Here is a 23,884-nt window from a genome sequence, read left to right on the forward strand (position 1 = left end):
GCTGAAGAGGTAGCATCTTCCGTCTCTTTAAAAGTGACGTTAAGTAACTCTTTACGTGATGCACTAATTTTTCAATCTTTTGGCTGTAAGTATAGGTGTAATTATTAACTCCTGAATAGTAAAATACGAATTAGCATGACAAAATAAATTTACATGCTCAAAAACCCACTCCTTAGGAGAGCTAACCAAAACTAAAATGAGCGTCATATTTCAAATTCCTGGACGAAGAAAAGTGCGAAGGTTTTTGTTTTTCGGTTAAATACAAATTTAAATTGTTTTAGAAATGATTAATAATAGTTTGTTTTTGGCAGAAAGAAGGGTACCAACGCAGTGAACGCACAACAATAAAAGTGTGAGTTACATCTCATCTAAATGGTGTTGTACATCTTCTCAAAATTGATGGCACCCTCTCTGCTGACTGGTACAACAACACTCTTATCCATCATACTGTTTCCCGAGAAACAACACCTGTTGGACAAGGATTCGTCTTCCAGGAAAACACTGATAACAAGGACGTATTACATGTGATGAAAAACGATCGTTTGGTGTAAATGAGGCATATGGAATGCTGGTAACCGTGGCTTGGTCTTCATAAATTCCACATCCTGAGAAGGTAAGAGGACAATCAAACAATTCTACTGAATGTTTAGGAGCAGTTGGAAACAATATTTAACAAGCATACATTGGTAAAGTTAAAACCAAGTTGTGTTCTACTCTTCAAAAAAAAATACAAAATACTAGCGCACTGCGCAATTTATTCGTTTTTGTACTTTTTCAATGTTAATGTAATACACTAATGAGAAGTTTACAATTTAGTTGTAATTACTTATTGTTTATGAGCCCTATATGTCTATCAGCTCTACTTTTCCATAATTATATCCAGTATTGTACGTTAGAATACCATAGTCGTATAATAATGACTAAAGTCAATCTGAATTTCACAGCATATTTATTAAATGGTTTTGCTACAAAACTTACTGACTAGTGTTTAGGACATCGGTCAACCATGCACCAGCAACACCATAGCCGTCCATCCCGTGATACAACTGATTTAAAAACATTGGGTGACCTGTAAGATTGAATGGTGAGAATAATTAACGTATATATAGAATGATGGAGTATCCCTTTGGGTGCATTTTGAAGACACTGTGGAACAATATTTATCGAAAACTATATATAATTAATAACTACAATGCAAATTCAAACCAGATACGCTATTCGTAAAGCGACAAATTTTCAGTAAATTCCATTTGATTAGTTCTGATATATGTAGGTAGGTTGCTTTAAGTCACATGTTATTAATAATTCATATATTCATCACCATATGTTTCCTTTCAACCTCGATTTTTTCTTTCCCCTTGTTTATTGTTTGTTTTTCACTTCTTTCCTTCTGAGAACAGTCACCTACCCATGACTGCCCGCGGGCAGTGAAGGATGATATTGACGTGGAACGTTGTGGATCCTGGAATCCATCTCTTGCTCTCTTATCGTTTTTTCTTTCTTATTTTACTATCTAATTGTAACTTACATGTGAGGCTTTGCGTATGGAGGTTAAGACTGATAGGTGGTGTACTATCCCAGTAACCTTCAAAAACCAGGGCACGTTTTATACCCCACATTATAGCCAATGCCCTGGGGAATTTCTTTTTGTTGTACAGCAGTTTTGGTAGGCTCACTGTATAAATGTTTTATTTTATCGCAGATGTAGTCTTACTGTTTGCTACAAAGGCCTTTTCTTGATGTGAATATAAACTCAACTGTTTGTATAATTTTATGTTTACATTATACATACACATACGTGTTCTAGTGGAAACTCGATGCTGATGAACAATGTTGAAACATCTACAGGCGGTAGTTTTAAAAATTAACTAAATACCAGCTACTCATTACTTAATTGAAATTCATATGTACATCACATTTGTACGTATATTTATCTCGTTTAAATGAATGCTTTACATTTTATTATGTTTGTTTTGGAATTTCGCACAAAGCTACTCGAGGGCTATCTGTGCTAGCCGTCCCTAATTTAGCAGTGTAAGACTAGAGGGAAGGCAGCTAGTCATCACCACCCACCGCCAACTCTTGGGCTACTCTTTTACCAACGAATAGTGGGATTGACCGTCACATTATACACCCCCACGGCTGGGAGGGCGAGCATGTTTAGCGCGACGCGGGCCCGCGACCCTCGGATTACGAGTCGCACGCCTTACGCGCTCGGCCATGCCAGGCGCATTTTATTATGTAAAGTGGACATAATGTCATTTGAATCTTTTTGTTAAAACAGTCAGTCGTACTGTAGCAAACTAAGGTTACGTAGATATGATTGGTTTGGTTTGAAATTCGCGCAAAGCTACATTAGAGCTATCTGTGCTAGCCATCCCAACATTATCAGTGAACAACTAGAGGAAAGGCAGCTAGTCATCACCACCCACCGCCAACTACTGGGTTACTCTTTTATCATCGAGTAGTGAGACTGGCCGTAACATTATAATGCCCCCACGGCTGAAAGGTTGAGTATGTTTGATGAGACGGGGATTCGAATCCGAGACCCTCAGATTACGAGTAGAGGGCCATAACCATTAGGCCATATAGGATTTATCCTGGTCTAAAATTATTTTAGAATGACCATCCACAGTGTATTCAAAAACATGACCGCTGTCCGTTTCGTAGGTTTAGTTTGAATATGATACGATTATACTAGAGATTTGCTTCCCGATAGCTCAGTGGTTAAGTCTGAGAGCGTATAATGCTAAAAATCTGCCAACTATACCCGTGATGGGCAAAGCACAGATAGCCCATTATGTGGCTTTACGCTTAATAACAAATAAACAATAGTTGTTCTAAAGACTTATGAGTGAAAGTATAGAATAATTTATCATACTAATATTCAGTTTTTTGTCTGTCCTGAAAATGCGCGTACACCTTACTATTTAAATGCGCACGCGCGCACTTTCGTTTCAACGGATGTAAACATACTTAACAAGACGTTTTGTACAATGACGTATTAAAAGCTTATAGAATTTTTAAAAAGGACCTGTGGTAAGGTCAGAGAATAATATTACAAGTTTATTTACTGATAGTACTAAGTGTAATAAAGTTTAGCCCTAACTAAGCTAAGGCAAAAAACATTTACAAATTTTTTGAAGTTCCAGTGTTAACTTATTTCTTTATCATACTTTATAAGGCAGTGGTTCCCAAACTTTTTCAGCTTGTTACCCAATTTAACATGACACATTAAGTATGTTACCCCTTTCACAAAATGATTTCAACATTGATATATATGGCTAAATTAAACTAGAGATGTATTGCACTTTATTTATTACACTATTTATTTACAATTTATTTATATAATTTATTTACACTGAATTACACTTTTAATTATTGTATTTGATCATTGTGCATTTCTAATGAATATTGCCAAAGATGTCAAGAACATCAGTGGGATGGATGGAGTTGCATACTTGAAGCTAGTTTAGGAATTCTTGGCTTTGTGGCTGAAAGTGCCAGCCTGGCATCGTTTGCAACATTCAAGCGAGTCTTCTTTTTTGTTTTCATCCCCAGCACGGTTGAGAACCCCTTCTCGCACAGATACGTTGTTGAGAATGATACCAACAACTTCAAGGCTCTCTTGGACAGAGTTGGCGAGTCAGCTAGTTGTGAAATCCAAAAGGAATCTGCATTTTGGTTTTGGAATTTGACTTTCAAGGCTTCATTTGCTTGCATTGTGATCCACTCCTCCTTTGCAGGGAAATCATCATCATGAATGGCCTCATCAGGTACAGAAAAGGGATGAATGATCCACTGAAGACTGGCTGTTTTTAGGTCACTCTCTGGAAAGTAGTGCTGCATGCTTGTTTCAAGCCCCTTCAAATGGTCGCTCATCTCTTTGTTGATGGTCTGTAAAAGTGATCCAGTATCATAACTATTCTCCTCAACAAACTGGTCTAGGGTGGGAAACTGAGCGATCACTCCTTTCTACAAGCGTCGAATCCAGAGTCTCAGTTTTCCCAGAAATGCAGTCACAGTGTGATGGGCATCAATGACAGTCGTGTTTTGGCCCTAGAGTTGCAGATTATCACTGTTCAGCTCCGCAAATATGTCACCCAAGTAACAAAGTCGAGCAAGCCACTCCTTATCAGTGAACTTGGTAGCAAAAGGAGATTCTTCTTGTTTCAGAAATTCCTGAAGAGCCGTTCGAAGCTCAATGACTCGACGTACAACCTTGCCTTGTGACAACCAGCGAACATCGGTGTGGTAGAGCAGAACTTGATACTGCTCTCCCATTTCCTTGCACAGCTCCCTGAATATGCGCGAATTCACATCTCTGGACTTGATGAAATTGACGATTTTCAACACATCTTCAAACATTAATTTCAGATTACCAGGCAGGCTTTTTGATCCAAGAGAGTACCGATGAATGATGCAATGATATACAGAAATTTCTGGATTCACAGCTTGTATAAGGCCCCGTAATCCACGATTACGACCCATCATCGACGGTGTTCCATCGACGGAGACCTAGATTAAAAAAGAAAAACTATTATAGATTGCGTCAGTTAGTCATTCTTACTTATCTTTTGCGTTAAAATTATATGGTTTTAATTTAATTTAATTTATTTTGGTACTTTAGTATTTCAGTACGACAGGCACGATACGTTTTTGTGAATTATGTATAAAATATTAGCTACACTACAGCTACTTGTACAATAAATAAAACTATATGACTATATGCCATGTAATTCATTTTATTTATACTAATCTAGACTTTATATAAACATCTCTCCCTACCTGTTGAACGCTGTTCCAATCCAATCTATTCGTGGTAAAGAAACTGTTGATGATATTGAAGATATCTTCTCCCTTCGTGGTTGTCAGCAGACCTTCGCATAATAGGAACTCTTCTTTGATCTTGTCCTGGTGGACGTAACGAACGAACCCAAGGAGAACAGCACAACTGGATACGTCACACGATTCATCAAATTGCAAGGAGAATTTGCTATATGAGCTTTCCTTGATCTCTGTTGTAACTTGGGACAGAATATCTAATGCCATGTCATCGACTCGTCGGCGGATTGTGTTGTTTGATAGAGATTATGCACAAGGCATAATCAGATTCTCTGCAATGGTGTGGCATTTTTGTTGTTCGGCAACTTTATATGCAACAAAGTGAGATGCTTCGACCGCAGCTTGAAGCTTTTGGGCTTGAATTCCAGATGAACCGAACTGGATATTCTTCAGTGCTACAGCCCGGCGCTGAAAATAAGCCTGATCCTCATTTTGAAGATTTGGATGGCACTTCTGGAGGTGAGCTGAGAGTTTTGATGGCTTGAGGCTTTCATTTGTCAACACTTTGTGACATACTACACATTGTGGCCGATCCTCTCCACCAGAAGGTAAATTCACAAAGCCATAGCGAAGAAAGGCGTCAGAGTAGGAGCGCTTTTTAGACATTTTATTGTTTAATCTGCAGAAAAAGAAAAACTGCATAAAAAAGTGTTAACAATGTGAACTTATTATTTATTTTTCATGACATTCTAGATAGCATTACAAGAGCTTATTCAGCATAGGAATGATGTAATAGTAGGTAAATACTAACTATACTGCACAGGGCAGTACACATACATACCAGGTTTTGTCTACCTCGGCTGATGCTCACATAGAAACTGACAGTATGAAATAGAGGCAACCTCAGGCAGTGAGTGACGCGTACTGGACACGTCGATGAGTCATCAGGGTTACTGAGTGACTTGTGTTCTGAAGCATACTTGTCAAAATACTTTTAGGTTACCACACACTTAGATACATATTTTTTTTCTTTTCTACTACTGTATATTAGTTTTTGATGTTTATTATTATTTGGTTTAACTTTATTACATACTTAAAATAGGTTTAATTTACAACTTAACATACTAAGACTAAGTTAACATTAATCCTAATACCAGCTACCTCAATGTTTTCTTGATTTTCAGAATTTTAACTTTTTTTCTGTCACCCCTCCATTACCCCCGATAAACCCCCAGTTTGGGAACCACTGTTATAAGGTGTAACTAATGTTAGGCCTAAGGCAAGTGAAGCTCGGGGTCTCAGCGTCTGCGATCAGAATTATTTTGTATTACTCTAGAAATCCTGTAAATAAGAAACAAAACAAGTACTTTCGCGAAAAAAAAAAAGATATTTATTGGAACACAGTTTTTTTATTGGCCTCAGCTAGTATGTTGTAGAACATTAACCACGCATCGTTCTGCAAAAACCAGTGTCGATGACATCTTTCTTCCAATGTCAGGGTTAAGCATAACGTTTTTGCTGTGATCTGGCAAATCATGGGATTAATGTTTATTTGTTTCACAAAATAAGATTCGTTAAAATTAAAAAAAAAAGACATAAAACCACCCCTGGTGCCACTCTTAATAGTTCATCATCTTTATCCAAAGTATTGGATTGTTTTGTTGCTGTGGACAATCAAATATAAGAAAGAGATGTGTTTTAAAATTCACACAAGTTATTATCGGTTGAACAGAGTTCTTGTACGCCATCTGATGATGCCAGGTAACCCTGGTGATGTGTTGCGAATAAAATAAAGTTTTACGACGCACAACCGATAAAATTGTTTCCTGCCTTACGTAAACGAAGAAAAATTCGTCATATTTCGCGCAAAACCACAAAAAGGCTATCTGTGCTAGCCGTCCCTAATTTAACAGTGACGGATTAGAGGAAAACAGCTAGTAAATACCACTCAAAGCCAGCTCTTGGGTTACTCTTTGCTAACGAATAGTATGAAGAACCGTCACATTATTACGCCCTCACAGCTGAAAAGGTGAGCACCAGGGCCGGATTAAGGGCAACTGATGCCTTAAGCACAGCCCAACAATGGTGTCCCTCTCAGCCCCTCCATTGCTTAACTGACAGGACATTAAGACTCAATAAGTGCTGAAAGTGAAATAAAAGTTTGAAAATTTATAACCCTTCTTCAGTTTTCTTCCACGTCAGACCCCACAATTATATTAAATAAAAACTTATTTTATTTATTTAACAGGTTGGACATGGATCAAAATCAAACTAACTAAACTAAACTAACGTGGCAGGGGTTCAGTTTAGAGAGAGAGAAATCAGAAGAGTTCTCTCTCCAACTGGGGTGTTCAGGAACTTTGTAGTTCCTCTTCGTCCCCTTACGTGAGAAATGATTTAAAATATCCATGGAATTTTACTTTATTTTTAACATTTCAAAAATATTTGTGAGTGAGAGGAAGGACGGGAGAACTGGACGAAAGCAGCGAAAGTGAAGTGAGCCAGACCTTGGCTCGAGGATGGAGAACCCTGGCGGCTGGCGAATTGGTTTTTAAAATTTACTGTAATTGATTAGATACCCTTGACTGGGTAAACTGCCCTTTTCAGAATCAAAATCAAGCAATGACTGAGGCCTTTTATTTAGAAATGCTGAGGGAACTCGCTTCTTTGATTAATGGTAATTAAAAAGAATTATTTTTACTGTATATTTATTTTCACTGAGTTAACAATTTCTCACTTTGATGTTAATTAACAATTTTTCACTTTGAACTTAAAACCCTGTAAGCAAATTATTTACCTTAATATTTATTTAAATGTTTAAAAGTTTTATTATAGATTGTTTTAATTGCAAAGACTTTTATCAAGTCCTCAAAACGAATTTGGCGTAACAAATATGCTTCGATACTTAACAGAGACAAGGCATCCAGCTTGTCTTGTCGCATAGTTGTTCTGTTGGGATTTTTAATATGCTCGAGTGGAGAAAATGAACGCTCAGCTGTGCAATTTGTGACCATTAATGTTAAAAATATATACAATGTAATGTATACGTTTGGAAATGCACACTCAATTTTGTCTTTTGAAATTATTTTATAAAGTTCAGCATGACTGAATCTGGTTTTACAGTGTTTGTTGCACTGAACATATGACGCGCATATGAGTGAAACTGCTGAAGCTCGGCAGATAAATTAGTGTCCAAATCCTCTGGGTAATCATTAATTAGCTTTTGAGAAGACTGAGAGTACCTTTCAGTTTCAGGAGATGAAGTGACATCATTTGACACATCACTTAGGGAAAAAATCTGTTTGCTATTTCTTTTACACCTCTCCCCTTCTTCTTATCTGGGTTTCTAGTTTCTCAACAATTCTGTAGAAGGTGGTGATACGAAATTTATCTCTTATATTCAGATCTACTTCTTGTGCATTTCCATCATTGAGTACCTTCTTACTGACACGTTTGCAAGTTTAAGCTGCATTGTAATCAACATCTGATAGTATTTCCTTTGCAACTGCTTCAAATCTTTCAAAGTCATCCCTTAAAGTGCGTAATTGGTCAGCTAACGACCCGTATAGATCTGCACGTTTTTAAGTTCACATCTTCATTTTGCAGAACTTGACTTGCTTTATGAAACCTTTGCAAAATCTCATCCCACATGATCAACATAGAAACAGATTCTAACTCTTGCATCTTATTTGCAGTATTGTGTTTCTCTTTTAGTGTCTCCCTTTTGTGACTGGTTTTCAGTTAGACATTCTAAAGCTCCCAAAACCTTAAAGAAAGATTTCAAAATTGCTGTTGTTGCTATAGCATGTGCTTCCTATATGGTATCAGAGAGGAATTTTAACACACTTTCATTTCCAAGACAAGCTTTAAGAATTTTCCATCGGCTGGTTGAAACTTAAAAAAAATGTATAGAGCAAATGTATTGTAGAGAGAAAATTAACTGTCACTTGACAGCAGTCAACAGTACTTCGGCCTACCAGATTTAGTGAATAGGCTGCACAGGGCACATACACGGCAACCTTTTCTTCTTCTAAAATCTTTTGCTGCATCCCCTTATAACGCCCAGACATGTTAGCAGTATTGTCGTAAGACTGACCCCTACATTTTGAAAAATTAATTTTGCAAACTTCACGTAAGTATTACAATACCTGGTTTGCCATTTCCTCACCGGTATGGCTTTTCCGTTCTAGAAAGGTTAAAAAGCGTTCAATATGCTGCCCATCTTTTACGCATCGAAGTAGAATACTTAACCGATCTATATGTGATAGATCTGGCGCCGAATCGGCTGACAAACTAAAATAACCAGAATAATTTACTTCTTCAACAATGAACGCGTGGACCTTCTGAGCCATTGGTTCAACGAGTTCTTCACAGGTGGTTTTGGACAAGAAGGATTTCTTTTTCCAGAATTTCCATATTTAGAAATGTGCCCCGCTAAAAATGGATTAAACTGACTCATGAGCTAAAGCAGCCCTAAAAATTCCCATTCTGCAGTGAACCAAATGTTTCATCTGTTCCTCGAAAAGCCAGGCCATGTTCAGCTAACGTACGAATAACAGCTATTACACGCTCCAAGACATGTTCCTAGTGATTGCACTCTTCTTTACTTTATTTTTCCAGCTCTCGTCGCAAGCCTAAACCTTGTCTGTAAGTTAAATACGTTAACATAGAGTCTCGGTGAGTAGTGCTTCTGTCATAATGATCAATTACAATAGTATTTCGCCGGTCACTGAACCCTTCTCTTTCAACAAAACGCGAGGAAAACTTAGAAGCAAAAAATTTACCAACAAAGCAGTAAAATGATCCCGTGTTGATGTTGAATACAATAACCACTCTCTCTTGTATTATTGACCATTGGCTTTTACCAGAAAGAAAAGTTTTGCGAACAGCATCTCTTTGGTTTGCCACTAATGAAAGTCCGGCAAGATTTACCAAATGGCTCATTATGGTGTTGACAGTCAGTGGGTCCACAAGCAATCTAATAAACCACATCATCAGCAGAGAAATCAAGTCATAACCCTGGATCATTTGCTTTAGTTTCATCTTTTGTAGACTGAAGCATTTTACTATACTCCAGTAGATTTTCATTTTCAGTAATTATTTCAACTTCAGACTGTCTTGTTGAGCAACTTGCATCAACACTAACACTAGAGATATCAGGAGAATTTACAGACAAAGTGAGATCAGTTGTGAGACTTATGCCAGTTGAGTCAGCCTCTAACACCTCAACGTCATCATCAACTTGAAGTGGACAAAATGGTACTCATAGGTGTGGAGCTTGGTTCAACTTTAATCTTGTCAGAGTCAGATACAGTACAAGTGACTTCTGATAGCATAGAGGGTTTTAACTTAGAAGATCATGTTGTGTAAGTTGAGTGAAAAGATTAGTCAGCTTTCCAGTCTCGGTCACTAAATCCAAAACCTTTTGTTGGTTCTTTTGCCAGTTTTCTCTTGTATGCACCACTTAATTGAGCAGTCTCGAATCGATTCGACACTGGCTTCAATCAATTTTAGGATAATTAGTTTTCAGTCATTGCAAATGTTTCATTAAGGTTGTTGCTATGGTAGCTGTATGCAAGAAGCAATGTAAATGGTAATATGCAAATCCATTGTGAACCAAAAAGTATTCCAAAATAATTTGTGATCAGCAACACGTACTGTAGTAGCCTATATACACAGTGATCATTCTATACTAGTATATATACATAGGTTTACCATACGTCCCGGTTGACACTGAATTGTCTCGGAATGTTCTGGTTTTTGATGAAAAGGCATAAACTTCAAAAAGGATAAACGAAAAATGTTAAAATCTGAAAAGAGTCCTGACTTGGTGTTGACAAAAAATAATTTTTAAGTTTTCATTTTATTAGTTGATTGGTAGAGGGAGCCATTGTGCTGTAGCATGCGAATTTTCAAAGGTATTGTATCAGATGAAATTCAGACAGCTGATACGGTACCTGTACAAGTATAATGATTCATCAGTGGGCTGCTATTGGGGTTCGCGCGTAAGGGCAGCTGCAAAGCGGCGAACAGCAACATATGCAAAGCTTTGTGCTTTGCGATTGCTTTATTTATTACATTAGTCATATGGTACATGCTAAATTATTTTCGTTCTTTTATTTTAGAAATTAATCCAAGTCATAATGTCCAAAACTGGTAAAAGAAAGTGCACACTCAACAATGAATTGCAAAATGAATATCCATTCTTGAAAAACATTTGTGGCAAGGAAGACAGAGTCAAATGTTTGCAGTGTTCATCTGAGTTCTCTCTTTCAAATGGTGGCTGTTCAGACATAAAAGACCATTTAAAAACTGCTAAACATGCAGCTAATCTTTCAATAGCTCATTAAAGTTCAAGGGTTTATGTGTTCTTCAAAAAACTTGTGCCTGAAGAGAGTGACTTGTTAATAGCTGCCAAGGAAGCAACCTTTTCCTATCACAGTGCTGTCCATAACATAAGCTTTAAAACAGCTGATTACTCTTCCAAACTGATAGCAAAGTTACTTAAACCAAAGTTCAGTTCTACCAGGCTATTGAGGCTATTATTTTGAATGCATTTGTTCCTTTAGCAACAGAGGGATTGAAGAGAGACTTAATAGAGGTCCAATTTGTTTCGCTTACAGCAGATGCTTCAAACCGAAAAGATGCCAAAATTATACCTGTCATGGTGCGATATTTTTGCCAGAGGAAGGAGAGAAAGTTCATTCCTGGAGTGACATCAGAAATTTCTTGGTGTCCACTTTTAAAAAAAACATGATTTATCAAAAAAACTGTTTCTTACTGTGGTGAAAACTACAATACAGATTTTAGATGTATAAAGAGAAAGGGAAAAAACAATGTATATAGTCGACTGAAGAAGGAACTTGGCAGAAATATTGTGAGTGTTGGTTGTGGTGCTCATATTATACATAACTGTCTCCAAACTGCAGTTAACGTCCTTCCTACTGAAGTGGAAAGCTTGGTGGTCAAAATTTACAAGTATTTCTATATTTACACTGTGCATGTTACACACCTAAAATAATTCTGTTAGTTTGTAGAAATTGAGTACAAGAAGGTTCTCCAATATGGAAATACGCGATTTCTGTCTTTATTACCAGCTGTTCAGAGAATTCTCTAGATTTATGAAGGATGGAAGTCATATTTTTATTCACAAGAATAGTGTCCATTGTTAATAAAAAGATTTTTTGAGAGTAAATGTGGAGAAATGTATCTATGGTTTGTTTGGACAACTAGGCTTGTTCAATAAAGTGATTTTATCCATGGAGAAAACAAAAGTAACTCAAGTGATATTGTTGTAGAACTCAATAAGTTGAAAACCAACCTGAAAGAAAGACGAGATAATAACTTTATTCAACTTGATGCAAAACAAAACAAAACTCAATGCGCTAGAGGAAGAGAGAGGATGCCAGGTAGACTTGGTTAGGAAGGAATTTACCAGTTTTTATTATTGCTGTCTGTTTTATATTAAGCTCTGGGTAAACAGTTTTGGTGGCGGGGAATACTTTGTTTGGATAAAAATAGTGTCTTCTTGTGGCCTGACCTAGAAGCAGTTGCTGAAAAAATTAATGAAACGCTTCAAAATTCTGCAATTAATGTTGATGATGTTGTTCTTGCTAAATCCTTCTGGTCTTCAAAATGTGACGAGCGGAAAGCAAAAGAAATAGGTTGTTAAGAAATATGGGTGGGACTTTTTAACCACTTCAATTTGTTTTTTTTTTGTTTTTTTTGGAATTTCGCACAAAGCTACTCGAGGGCTATCTGCGCTAGCCGTCCCTAATTTAGCAGTGTAAGACTAGAGGGAAGGCAGCTAGTCATCACCACCCACCGCCAACTCTTGGGCTACTCTTTTACCAACGAATAGTGGAATTGACCGTAACATTATACGCCCCCACGGCTGGGAGGGCGAGCATGTTTAGCGCGACGCGGGCGCGACTCTCGGATTACGAGTCGCACGCCTTACGCGCTTGGCCATGCCAGGCGACCACTTCAAAGATCAAAATATTTCTGTGCCTAATCTCAGGCAAGTTATGGAGTACATTTTTGTTTACCAGGCACTTATGTCCCGACTGAAAGAGTGTTTTCAGTGATAAATAGCATTTGGTCTCAAGGAAGAGGTCGAATGAATGAATCAACAGTAAAAAGGCTGTTGCATTGTAAGCTCAGTATTGACTTGAGTTGCAGTGAGTTCTTTTAAAAAAATAAAAACTAAAGATATTTTGAAGAAAGTTCATTCAAGTGAAAAAAATATGAATGGTCACAAAAAAGTGTTCAGTAAAAAATTAATTAAATTTTGATGTTCCTTGCCTTGCTGAATTTAAATAAATGTTAAAGATATAAACTATCAGTATTCCTTTTTTCTTTTCTTTTTTCGTGGCAGCATTAATGCTTTAGGAGAGTTAGGTTATGAAAGCACTTCTTTGTTATATCAGTGCCGGTACCAATAATAAAAATTGAAAACTGTTCCGGTTTGAGGCTTGGAAATTTTGGTAAGCCTACACATACATAACATGCAATCAAATTGTAAACTGTACTCCACGTTGAACAACCAAATACTAGGTTAGGCCTAGGCTAGAGTACCTTAATCCTAATCAAATATCTAAAGAATGAGTTGTAACCTCAACTTTGAGCTCTGTTTTGACCTGCGTACTTTCAATGAGCCAACAAACCGTACATCAACAAAATAGGCATGTATCTGAAACTTTACCTGCATGCGAAGGTAAATTCAAAACAACGGCCTTCAACTAGGAATAGTCCACTTCATTATTCCAGGCTACAGTAGCGTTTCCAGTGTACTTACACTAAACTAGTTACGGTATTTAGGCCTTACGTTATTGTCACTCGGTTCTCAGCTAACAACACTAACGTCAGGCCTAGTACTCAGTACTAACCTTGCTCACAGGAACTTGTTCAATTTACGGACTTTTTCAGACAATCCTAAATTGATTTTGTTGATTTGTCGGTTCTTTACAGTATCTTTGTATGACCACGGTGCCACAGCACTGTACTAATAACAGTATTATAATGTATGCATAACAACGTTAAGAATTATATTGTCGTACATGCCGAAGTCCTACGCAATTTCACCTAAAAGGTCGAATTATAGCCTTTAGACTGCTCCGATTAGTTGAGTGTTTTCCCAGCTTTTAAGAAATGTTATAGAACACATACTGATCTGAATTTATAGTCGCAAAATAGTTGAATTACACTTAACAGTTTGTTGTTGTTGTCTATATGTTTCTGTCTCAAATTGTACGTTCGTCTCTTAAAAAATGTCACCAGAGGGCCGGATCAAGGCATTATGACGTCAGGATAGGATCAAGAAAGAAGTAAGGAAAATATAATTGTGATTTCAATTTTTGGGTCTGAAAATGGCATATCTGACAAAATTTTGTTGGCTATTTATTCCGTAAATAAATCTCAACTTCAGATCTGTTTATATTATTACATAATCACAAGGGATTACATACATACCCAAATACTCGTATAGGTTACACGTAATCTAAGAACTGTGACATTGCTACAGTAATATTCCTTTCTAAATGTTTTCTTGGTATGATAAATTTCAAAACATGTACTTACACACAAATGATGTTTTTTATAGCAAGTTGTTTAAAGCCAAAAAATTACAGCTCAAAAAAGCTGCAGTGAGAAAAAAATATTACAAAACACACATGAATAATGCAGTACTAACGCAAATAAAACAAACGAGATAATAACCGAAATATAACGTTCGAAAACAGAAGCTGAAAAAACATAAAAGTAGCCACGTCTCTGTTCACATCTGTCACCATTACGTTTGACTTATGTTTCTGTGTTATACTTTTATTTTTCTGTAGATGTGACTGAATAAAGCAGTAAAAGGAAAAACAAAAAGTTCCACTGCCTATGATTTCTTACAAATAACCAATAGAAAGAATGATTGAGAAAAGTATTTAATCTTCAAGGCCATACAGTCATCTTTTACCTGAAGTTTTATCAACATTTTGTACTGCTTTTACAGTAATCTTTCGCATATCAATTACTTCTTACTTCAGATACATAATTTAGTAAGTTCTCGAAAACTTAAGTCACTCACTGAGCCAAAGAAAATATTTTCAATAAAGCAGGGTAAAGTCAAACAATTACAAAAAAAAAGACTAAAATTGAGCGTGGCAGCGAAAGAGTTAAAGGCATGATCACTAGTGGAAAAACTCTGTGGTACCCCCATCCGTTGGTGCCCGAAGCACGCGCTTATTTTGCTTAATGGTTAATCCAGGACTGGTGAGCACGTTTCGGGCTGAGGATTCGAAAGCAGCTAGTCATCAACACGTACCGCTAACTGTGAGGCTACTCTTTACTAACCAATAGTGGGATTGACCGTAACATTATAACGCCCCCAGGGCTGAAAGGGCTAGCTGGTTGGTGTGGGGGGGATTCGAACCCGCGACTCTCAGATGAGGAGTCTAGTGCCTTAATCACCTCGCTATGCCGAGCCTTAAGTTTCGTTGTTGTTTGCACACTTTTTTCAATATTTTATTCAGTATTTTAGGCCTGGCTTATAATAGAAAAAATTAACTCAAAAAATGGAAGACCTTTCTCCCTTTGAGGAATTTGATTAAAAAGTAATAATAATAATAACAACAACTCCACTAAAGTATGCTTTAAAACCTTTTTAGAATTCCAGAAACATAAAGTACTTCGAAATTTTAATTTAAACTGTATTAGAAAGCTCCGCGCCAAAAAAAAATTATCTTTGCTTTAAAACAAAGTCACATTTGTCTGTGTACTATATCCAATGCGGGAAACCAAACCCCTGATTTTAGCGTTGTATTTCATAAAATTTAATTCTGTCACAACAGGGTGCCTGGCATGGCCAGGTAGCTAATGCACTTGACTCGTAATCCGAGGGTTGCGGGGTCGAATCCCATTCACACCAAACATTCTCGTCCGTTCAGCCGTTGGAGCGTCATAATGTGATGATCAATTCCACTATTCGTTGGTAAAACGAGTATCCCAAGAGTTAGCGGTGAGAAGTGATGACCAGCTGCCTTCCCTCTAGTCTTACACTGCTAAATTAAGAATGGCTACCGCAGATATCCCTTGTGTAGCTTTGCGCGAAATTCAAACCAAACCCAACTGAGGAAGGAAACACTAAATACGTTGATTATAATATTTAAACTTGACTTTTTTAGAGGCAAAGTAATGTTTGTGAGAATTAGAAACGTTTAATCGCACTTCATCGAAAATTAATGTATTTGTAATTTGATAATCTTTTATTTTAAATGGAGAAACTTGATTAAAAACAATAGGTTTGTGTGTTTTCTTATAACAAAGCCACATCGGGCTATCTGTTGAGCCTACTGAAGGGAATCGAACCTCTGATTTTAGCACTGTAAATCCGTAAACTTACTGCTGTACTAGCGGAGGACAGAAAAAAAAACGTCTATAAAACATTCCTTTATGTTATTATAATATAAAAAATAGTGAAACATTTTAAAAGTTCCTACACGATCATTTCCAAATATGTTTTGTACAACAATGAGTGTTTAAACACCTTAGACGTTCGTAAACCTGAGTTTAAAAATGGTTTAGTAAGCACTGAAGTTGTTGTGGATACGTAAAACCTGAGACTTTCAAACCAATTTAGAAACTATCGTATAACACAGTGTTTACCGATTGTAGGTTTAGTAACAGTACATACCAACAGAACCTAAATATACAATCATTTCAGCCAGCTATACATTTCTTGAAAACCTACCAGTCTTCACGCTGTATCTCATCACGTCCTCACAAAATTCAAGCAGCTCTTCGTTGCTTGCAGGTTCGTCAAGAATTTTCAAGCCGAGATTTCTCTGAAACAATTTTAATAGTTCTCAGTAAATTAACTTGTTGTTCCTCATAACTTTCAACATAAGTGACCCAATTTAACTTTGCAATTCTATGTACAGACCTTAATTTTCTAAACAAACAGGAATTACGAACACTTGGTATAATAACATGCTTCAAATTAAGGTTTATATATATTTACAATGACAAAATAATACTACTGAACTTAATGGATTCTCAAAGTTCCTTGTTTGTTTTTCAATTACATAACTGTGATTTTGTGATTCTAGGTTAAGCCCAAATGGATCTGACATTTTATCATCCAGCCACATTGAAAGTTAATGTTAAAATTCGTTTGTATTATGAGTTACAAAAATGAACCTTGAACGAAATTAACTCAGTTTTAACTCAGATACAGACATTTTCCCTTAAGTTCCACCTCATGTTTCATTGACACTGCTTCTGAACAACGTAAGTATTCCGTAAGGATTATACAACAAATTCAAAACTTAACAAACCCCTCACTGGTAAGTTTGAAGGCTTATGAAACTAAAAATCGCAACTCAATTCTTGTACTGATAGCTCACTGTGTAGCTTTGTCCTAAAAATAAACATATTCTTCCAGTATGTTTATCTAAATATAAATACAGTACAGTGGTACCTCGGTTCTCGAACTTAATCCATTCCAGAAGGCTGTTCGAAAACCGAATCAATTTTTCCCATACGAAATACTGTAAATTAAATTAATCCGTTACAGACCTCCAACTATTATGCATTATGAATCATTTTAAGTAAAAATATTGCTTATTTATACCTGTATAATAATACTTACATGTCAACCACAAAAACTATAAACACAATAAAAATAATAAATGAAAATTTAACTGCACTTTCCCTGTGCTGAGGAGAGCTGATGGTGTAAGTGAAAGGTGGTGAGGAACGTGGAGAGTAGGAGGGTTATTATTGTTTAGAAGGGGAGTCACCTTCCATAAAAACGTCAGGTGACTCTCCTTCTGGTGTTCTTTCTCTTTTCTGTCTATTTACACTGCTACAACCTGCTTGAGACTCACTAGACCTATTTCTCACAAAAACTTTTCTAATGAGGTTTGTTTCTGCCTGCATTTTAAAATGTTTCTGAAGTAAGATATGGCATTGTCATTGTAAAGGTTAATGCTGCAGTTTGCTACAGCTTTGTCAGGGTGAAATGTTTCCACAAAACTTTCTAACTCTCCCCATTTTCTACACATTTCCTTGATTAGTGAACTAGAAACATCCTCCCTTCCTTCCTCCTCATCTGAAGACACTTGCTCAGTTACCTTCTATTGCTGCTCCTTCTGAAGGTCTTGGAGTTCTTCCAAGGTGAGCTCAGTGTTGTGGTCTTCCACCAACTCCTCCATATCATCACCACTCATATTCAAGCCCATACACTTGCCTAGTGAGACAATATCCTCGACAACAGGCTCAGCCTCAAAGCCTTCAAATATCTGCTACTGAGTCTGGCTACAATTTCTTCCAGGTTGAGTTCATGGTTCTCAAAGACACTTCCCTCCAGGCTTTGTCTATGATCCTCAAGCAATGGAGGATATTAAAGTGATTTTTCCAGAGCTCTCTGAGGGTTAACTCTGTGTCAGAAGTCACTTCAAAGCACCTCTGAAACAATGCTTTGGTGTAGAGTTTCTTAAAGTTCGATATGACCTGCTGGTCCATGGGCTGAATGAGAGGAGTCATGTTAGGGGGCAAGAGCTTCACCGTAATGAAACTGTACTCCTCCACCAACCCGTCCTTTAAGCCTGGTAAGTGAGCAGGTGCATTTTCCATCACAAGAAGGGCCTTGAGTGATAACTGTTTTTTCGTGAGGTACTTCTTTACACTTGGGGCAAACACTTCATGGACCCACTCCACAAAAAATTGCCTGGTTACCCATGCTTTACTATTAGCTCTTCACATGACACTTAGTTTACTTTTCAGGACATTATTTTTCTTAAAAACCCTCGGGTTCTCAGAATGGTACACAAGCAAAGGCTTAAGTTTTAAGTCCTCACTTGCATTACAACATAACAATAGAGTTAGCCTGTCCTTCATTGGCTTGTGTCCTAGCAGTGACTTGGTGATGTAGGTCCTCTTTGGCATTTTCTTCCAAAAGAGGCCTGTATCATCACAGTTAAACACTTGTTGGGGAATAAAACCCCCAGTTTCTACATAGTTCTTAAACTCCCTAACAAATTTATCAGCAGCGTCTTTGTTGGAACTGGCACCCTCCCCATGTCTCACCACACTATGTATGCCACTTCTCTTCCTAAATTTTTCAAACCACCTCCTACTAGCCTTAAAGACATCACTTCTATCAGCACTCGTTCCAGGGGTGTTTTTTAGGAGGTCAGCATGCAACTGCTTTGCTTTCTCACAAATGATGGTCTCAGAAATGCTATCACCAGCTAATTGTTTTTCGTTTACCCAAATCAACAACAGTTTTTCTACCTCTTCCATTGTTTGTGATCTTTGTTTCGTAAACACTGTCACTCCTTTTGCAACATCAGCTTCTTTGATGACCTCTTTATTTTTCAGTATGTTGTAGACTGTAGACTTCGCCATACCAAACTGTGTAGCAAGGTCAGACATGGGGGCATCACTCTCATACTTCGCTATCAGATCTTTTTCCACCTCTATTGTGGCTCTAACAACTTTTGTTTTTGGTTTGCTGCTTTCGTTATCCTTCTTTGACCTCATGGTGGCTTATTTAATCAGAATATTTAGAAAAACAACAAAAGAAAAACAAGAACGTTCACTGCAGATTTTAGCGGGGGTGTGGACTAAGCGACAGGTGCGGGTAAAATGTTTTGGGCAAGCTTGGCGTGGGCCGAAAATGGTCGAAGAGTCGTTCGGGTCATCAGTCGGGTTATTTCGGGGGTTCGGGCCACGACAGCTTGGTTCGGGAATCGAGTTTATTCGACAATTGAGACATTTTTTTCACAAACAATATGTTTGAAAACCGAATTGTTCGACAAGGGAGTCGTTCGAGAACTGAGGTACCACTGTATTTATACAGGAAAATGAATCTGAACATGGAGCATGTAGAAATGGCTTGAGTGTTTGCCAACTTAAATTATAACCGTCCAAAGGTCAAAAACAGTACAATTACACATTTATTACCTGGTTACATGATAATTGTGAGATCTCTTTCCAAATTTAAAAAAATGTTTCTATTAGTAAATAAGATCTAAGTTAGGCCTATACGTTGAAACCACCATTACAACTGAATCTGACAGCAGTTTTGAAATGTGACTTTTCTAGGGCAAATAATCCTCCCGGTAGCTCGGCGGTAAGCATGAGAGCTTATAACGCTGAAACCCGAAGTTAGATTCCTGCAGTGGGGACAGCGCAGGTACAGTTACGAAAGAAAGTGTTCGTACCCCTGTGTCGTGAGTAGTTTTTTCCTTATAACTTAAAAAGTATCACGATTAGGATAATGAAAGTATAGTATATTTTTCATATTATACAAACACACATCAACATAAAGTTTTATGTAAATTTAACGACAATTAAACTGTTTATAAACAAATAACCAAACATAGGAGATGCAAAAAAGTGTTCGTGCGTCTACTTTAATGGTCAGTTGTGTAGCCTTTCAGGTAAATTACTTGGTGCAATCTCTCCTCATAGCCCTCCATGATCGTCTGACAGTACTCGACTGGTATTTTCTTCCATTCTTCTTTACAGAAGGCCTCCAACTCTTGCAAGTTTTTCGGATGACGCTGATGAACCCTGGTCTTCAACTCATGCCAAACGTTTTCAATTAGGTTGAGATCGGGTGACTGCGATGGCCACTCCAGAACGCTTATATAGTTCCTCTGCAACCAAGATTGCACATATTTCTATAAGTGCTTAGGGTCATTGTCGTGCTGGAAGACCCAACGACGCCCAAGCCGCAAGTTCCGAGCATAATTCTTGATATAAGTGCCTAATATATCAACGTACTCTTCTTTTTTCATGATTCCGTTAACGCGGTGAAGGCTGCCTACACCAGAAGAGGTGAAGGAACCCCATAGCATGATCGAGCCACCTCCATGTTTAATTGTAGGGACGGCGTTCTTTGGAAGATTTCGTTCCCCTTCTTACGGAAAATATAGCAAATATCATTGTGGCTAAAAGCTCGACTTTAGTCTCGTCTGACCAAAGAATACTCTTCCAATAGGTAAAGAGTTTATCTACATGCTTTCTTGCATACCTCAATCGTGCTTCTAAATGAACAGGCTTTAAATATGGAGTTCTACGAGGACGGCATGCTTTGAACCCAGAAGAGGGTAACATGTTCGTAACTGTAGAGGCGCTTACTTCAACCCCAGTTTCTGTATGTCATTACGTGTTAAACGAGGGTTCCTACTAACTTCTCTAAGAAACTTCCTCTTGGTTCTCTCTGGAATTTTGGTGAGGCGTCCGGAACGAGGGAGGTTAGCAGTTGATCCTGTAAGCTTAAACTTCGCAATTATGCTTTGAACAGTAGATTTTGGCACATTAGGTTGTGTAGCAATACCGGAAAGAGACACACGAGACTTGTATTTTACAATAATTCGGTTTCTTAAATCATTGGACAGTTGTTTTCTGTTTGCCATGATGACCAAGCACATAATGACGGAGACGGCGCTAAATTGCCAGAAGTACATTTTTTGCTGGCTAAATTACAATAATTATGAACCTAGTGTCTAGTTCTGGAATGGTATAATGTAGTTTATTCGCCAAACTAAACAAATTTTTACGGGAATATCAGTTTTTCACACGTTCTGAAATGTACGAACACTTTCTGCTTCTCCTATTTTTGGTTATTTGTTTATAAACAGTTTCTTTGTCATTTAATTTATATAAAAATTATGTAGATGTGTGTTAGTATAATATTTATAATATACCATACTTCTATTAGCCTAAACGAACACTTTCTGTCGTAACTGTAGTTCATTGGATAGCTTTGCATTTGCACCAAACAAACTATGACAAATATACATGTGTGTGAAAATCATCTTTGTGAATGCAACTCATTTAAGACTCTAACTATTGTAGTTAAGGCTCTAACTATTGTAGTCAGGTTAAGTAGATTTTTTGCACGGTTATTTACGGTAACATATGTGCAGTGAAGTAGCGGAACCGAAATATCACTCCTGGACCTTTTGTTTGTTGTTATACACAAAGATACACAATTGGCTATCTATACCGTTGTGCACCTTTGGCATCGAAACTCAATTTTTAGCATTATAAGCTTCCAGAACTGCCGTTGAGCACTAAAGACATTTGTTTTTGCAATTGATACAAGTGACTGTAAAACAAAAGCTGAAACTACAAATACAGCATTTTATAAATTTAAGCTTGTATGTTGAAACTGTTGTATAAATTACAGATAGACTATTAACTGTGTTATTATGCTTTATGTATGCCAATTAGTTATTTAAACTTAACTGTTAAGTGTCTGGTAATAATAAACAGCTGAAATGATCTGTTGGCTGGTTACTTATTTAATAGAAAACTTTGAAAGATTTACAATATACATTGTGAATTACGAACTTCAAAATTTGCTGTATGTTACCTGCTTGTCTCTCTGTCTTCTGTTAATTTATATTTACAACCACTCCCAGTAGTGCAGCGACAAGTCTGAGAGTAAGTTACATATTGGATTTTAATGCTCGTGGTAGGCAAAGCAGCAAAGCAAAGACAGCCCATTTTGTAGTTTGTGTGGTTTGGTTCGTTTTGAATTTCACGCAAAGCTGCTCAAGGACTGTCTGCGGTAGCTGTCCCTAATTTAGCAGTGTAAGACTAGAGGGAAGGCAGCTAGTCATCACCACCCATAGCCAACTCTTGGAATACTTTTTCCAATGAATATTGGGATTAACCGTCACATTATAACACCCTCACGGCTGAAAGGACGAGCATGTTTTGTGCGACGAGGATTCGAACTTGCGACCCTTGGATTACCATTCAAAGAGTCTTAACCACCTGGCCATGCAGGGCCAGCTTTATGTGGTACAACAACAGATAAATTTTATATCCCATATCTACACGTATACGTCAGGGGTAGGATTTATTACTGATAACAAACATTCTTAACTACTACAGTTGTTTAATCTAATCGTTTCTTCAAAGATTAAAAACGTCTGTACTCAGTAGCCTTGGAACCTTATTTCTTAGCTTGAAACACTGTTCATTAGTGACCTTTAAAAAATAGAAACTTCTTGATACTACTATAAAATGAATGCATGCTGTACAAATACCACGCGTGGACTTTAAGCTGTTCATTTTATCACTTAGGTATTAACGTCATAATATCAGTAAACATGTGGCTCTTACTCAACAGAAAGTAACACAAAGTTTTTATTATCTGTATTAAATTCATTCTCTGAATGTAATTATTAAATTAGAGGCAGATAAAGTAAAAGTGAAACTGCGAAAGTAGCATATGTGTGTTTTTTTTTCTTACAGCAAAGCCACGTTGGGCTACGTGCTGAATCCACCGAGGGAATCGAACCCCTGTTTTAGCGTTCTAAATCCGAAGACTTACTACTGTACCAGCGATGGACACGAAATTAGCCCATCCATTTCTACGTTACAAAGTGACTGTAATTGTAAAAAAATGGGCTGTCTGTGTTCTGCCCACCTCAATCATCAAAACCTTATTTTTAGCATCGTAAGCCTGTAGTGGGGGGGAACAAAGTATTAAATAAAAATAGTGTTTATAAAAAAATATGGCTATAGCTAAAGCAGAGAGAACTAGGGTACTGTGCTCCTGATTCGGTGGCCAAGGTTTATTTGAGAAAATGTGTTTCTGGAAACAAATAGATTCTGGATTAAATTCTAATAATTCTCCTTCTTTTCTGAGAGCAGTTTTCCCAATTTTCATGTATTTTTTACTGAAAAAGATTAAAATCTTGGACACTAGCAACCCAATTCCTACCGTGAATAGTTTTAATATGATTTACCATCACTTCGCAGTTTACCTTATCCTGCCTTTTGTCGAATAGTAGATCTCTCTAACATCCTCTTTCAGGAAATCATCTCATCCGAAGTGTGTCTGCGGACTTATACTGTTAGAAACCAGACTTCGATACCTGTGGTGAGCAGAGTACACGTAGCCTTTTGTGTAATTTTGTACTTAATAACAAACCACCACAGCCGATAAAAAACAAAGGTTTTCAACACCTCCACTACAAAAAATGAGTTAATATAAGTGACTATATAAAACATAACTCATCCTTCTTTACGTAAATTTGTTAACCGAATTTCGGACAGCGCTATTTCCTTTGGGCAAATCTTA

At 37.2% G+C, this 23,884-nt stretch overlaps 1 protein-coding gene across 3 annotated transcripts in view; it reads right to left on the bottom strand.

Annotated features, from left to right (window-relative positions):
- Nucleotides 1–23,884, bottom strand: part of LOC143224894 (acidic amino acid decarboxylase GADL1-like) — a 61,892-nt gene that overhangs the window by 25,506 nt on the left and 12,502 nt on the right. For 2 of the 3 annotated variants that reach the window (XM_076453340.1, XM_076453339.1), the window contains 2 exons: nt 16,523–16,616; nt 979–1,069 (listed from right to left, as the gene is read on the bottom strand). In XM_076453340.1, the coding sequence (XP_076309455.1) occupies nt 979–1,069; nt 16,523–16,616 (185 nt within the window). Of the gene's footprint in view, nt 1–978; nt 1,070–16,522; nt 16,617–23,567; nt 23,679–23,884 lie in introns of all 3 variants that reach the window. The other variant, XM_076453341.1, reaches the window with a different exon arrangement.

The sequence above is a fragment of the Tachypleus tridentatus genome, chromosome 9 (assembly GCF_004210375.1).
Source record: "Tachypleus tridentatus isolate NWPU-2018 chromosome 9, ASM421037v1, whole genome shotgun sequence".
In the NCBI taxonomy this organism is placed as follows: domain Eukaryota; kingdom Metazoa; phylum Arthropoda; class Merostomata; order Xiphosura; family Limulidae; genus Tachypleus; species Tachypleus tridentatus.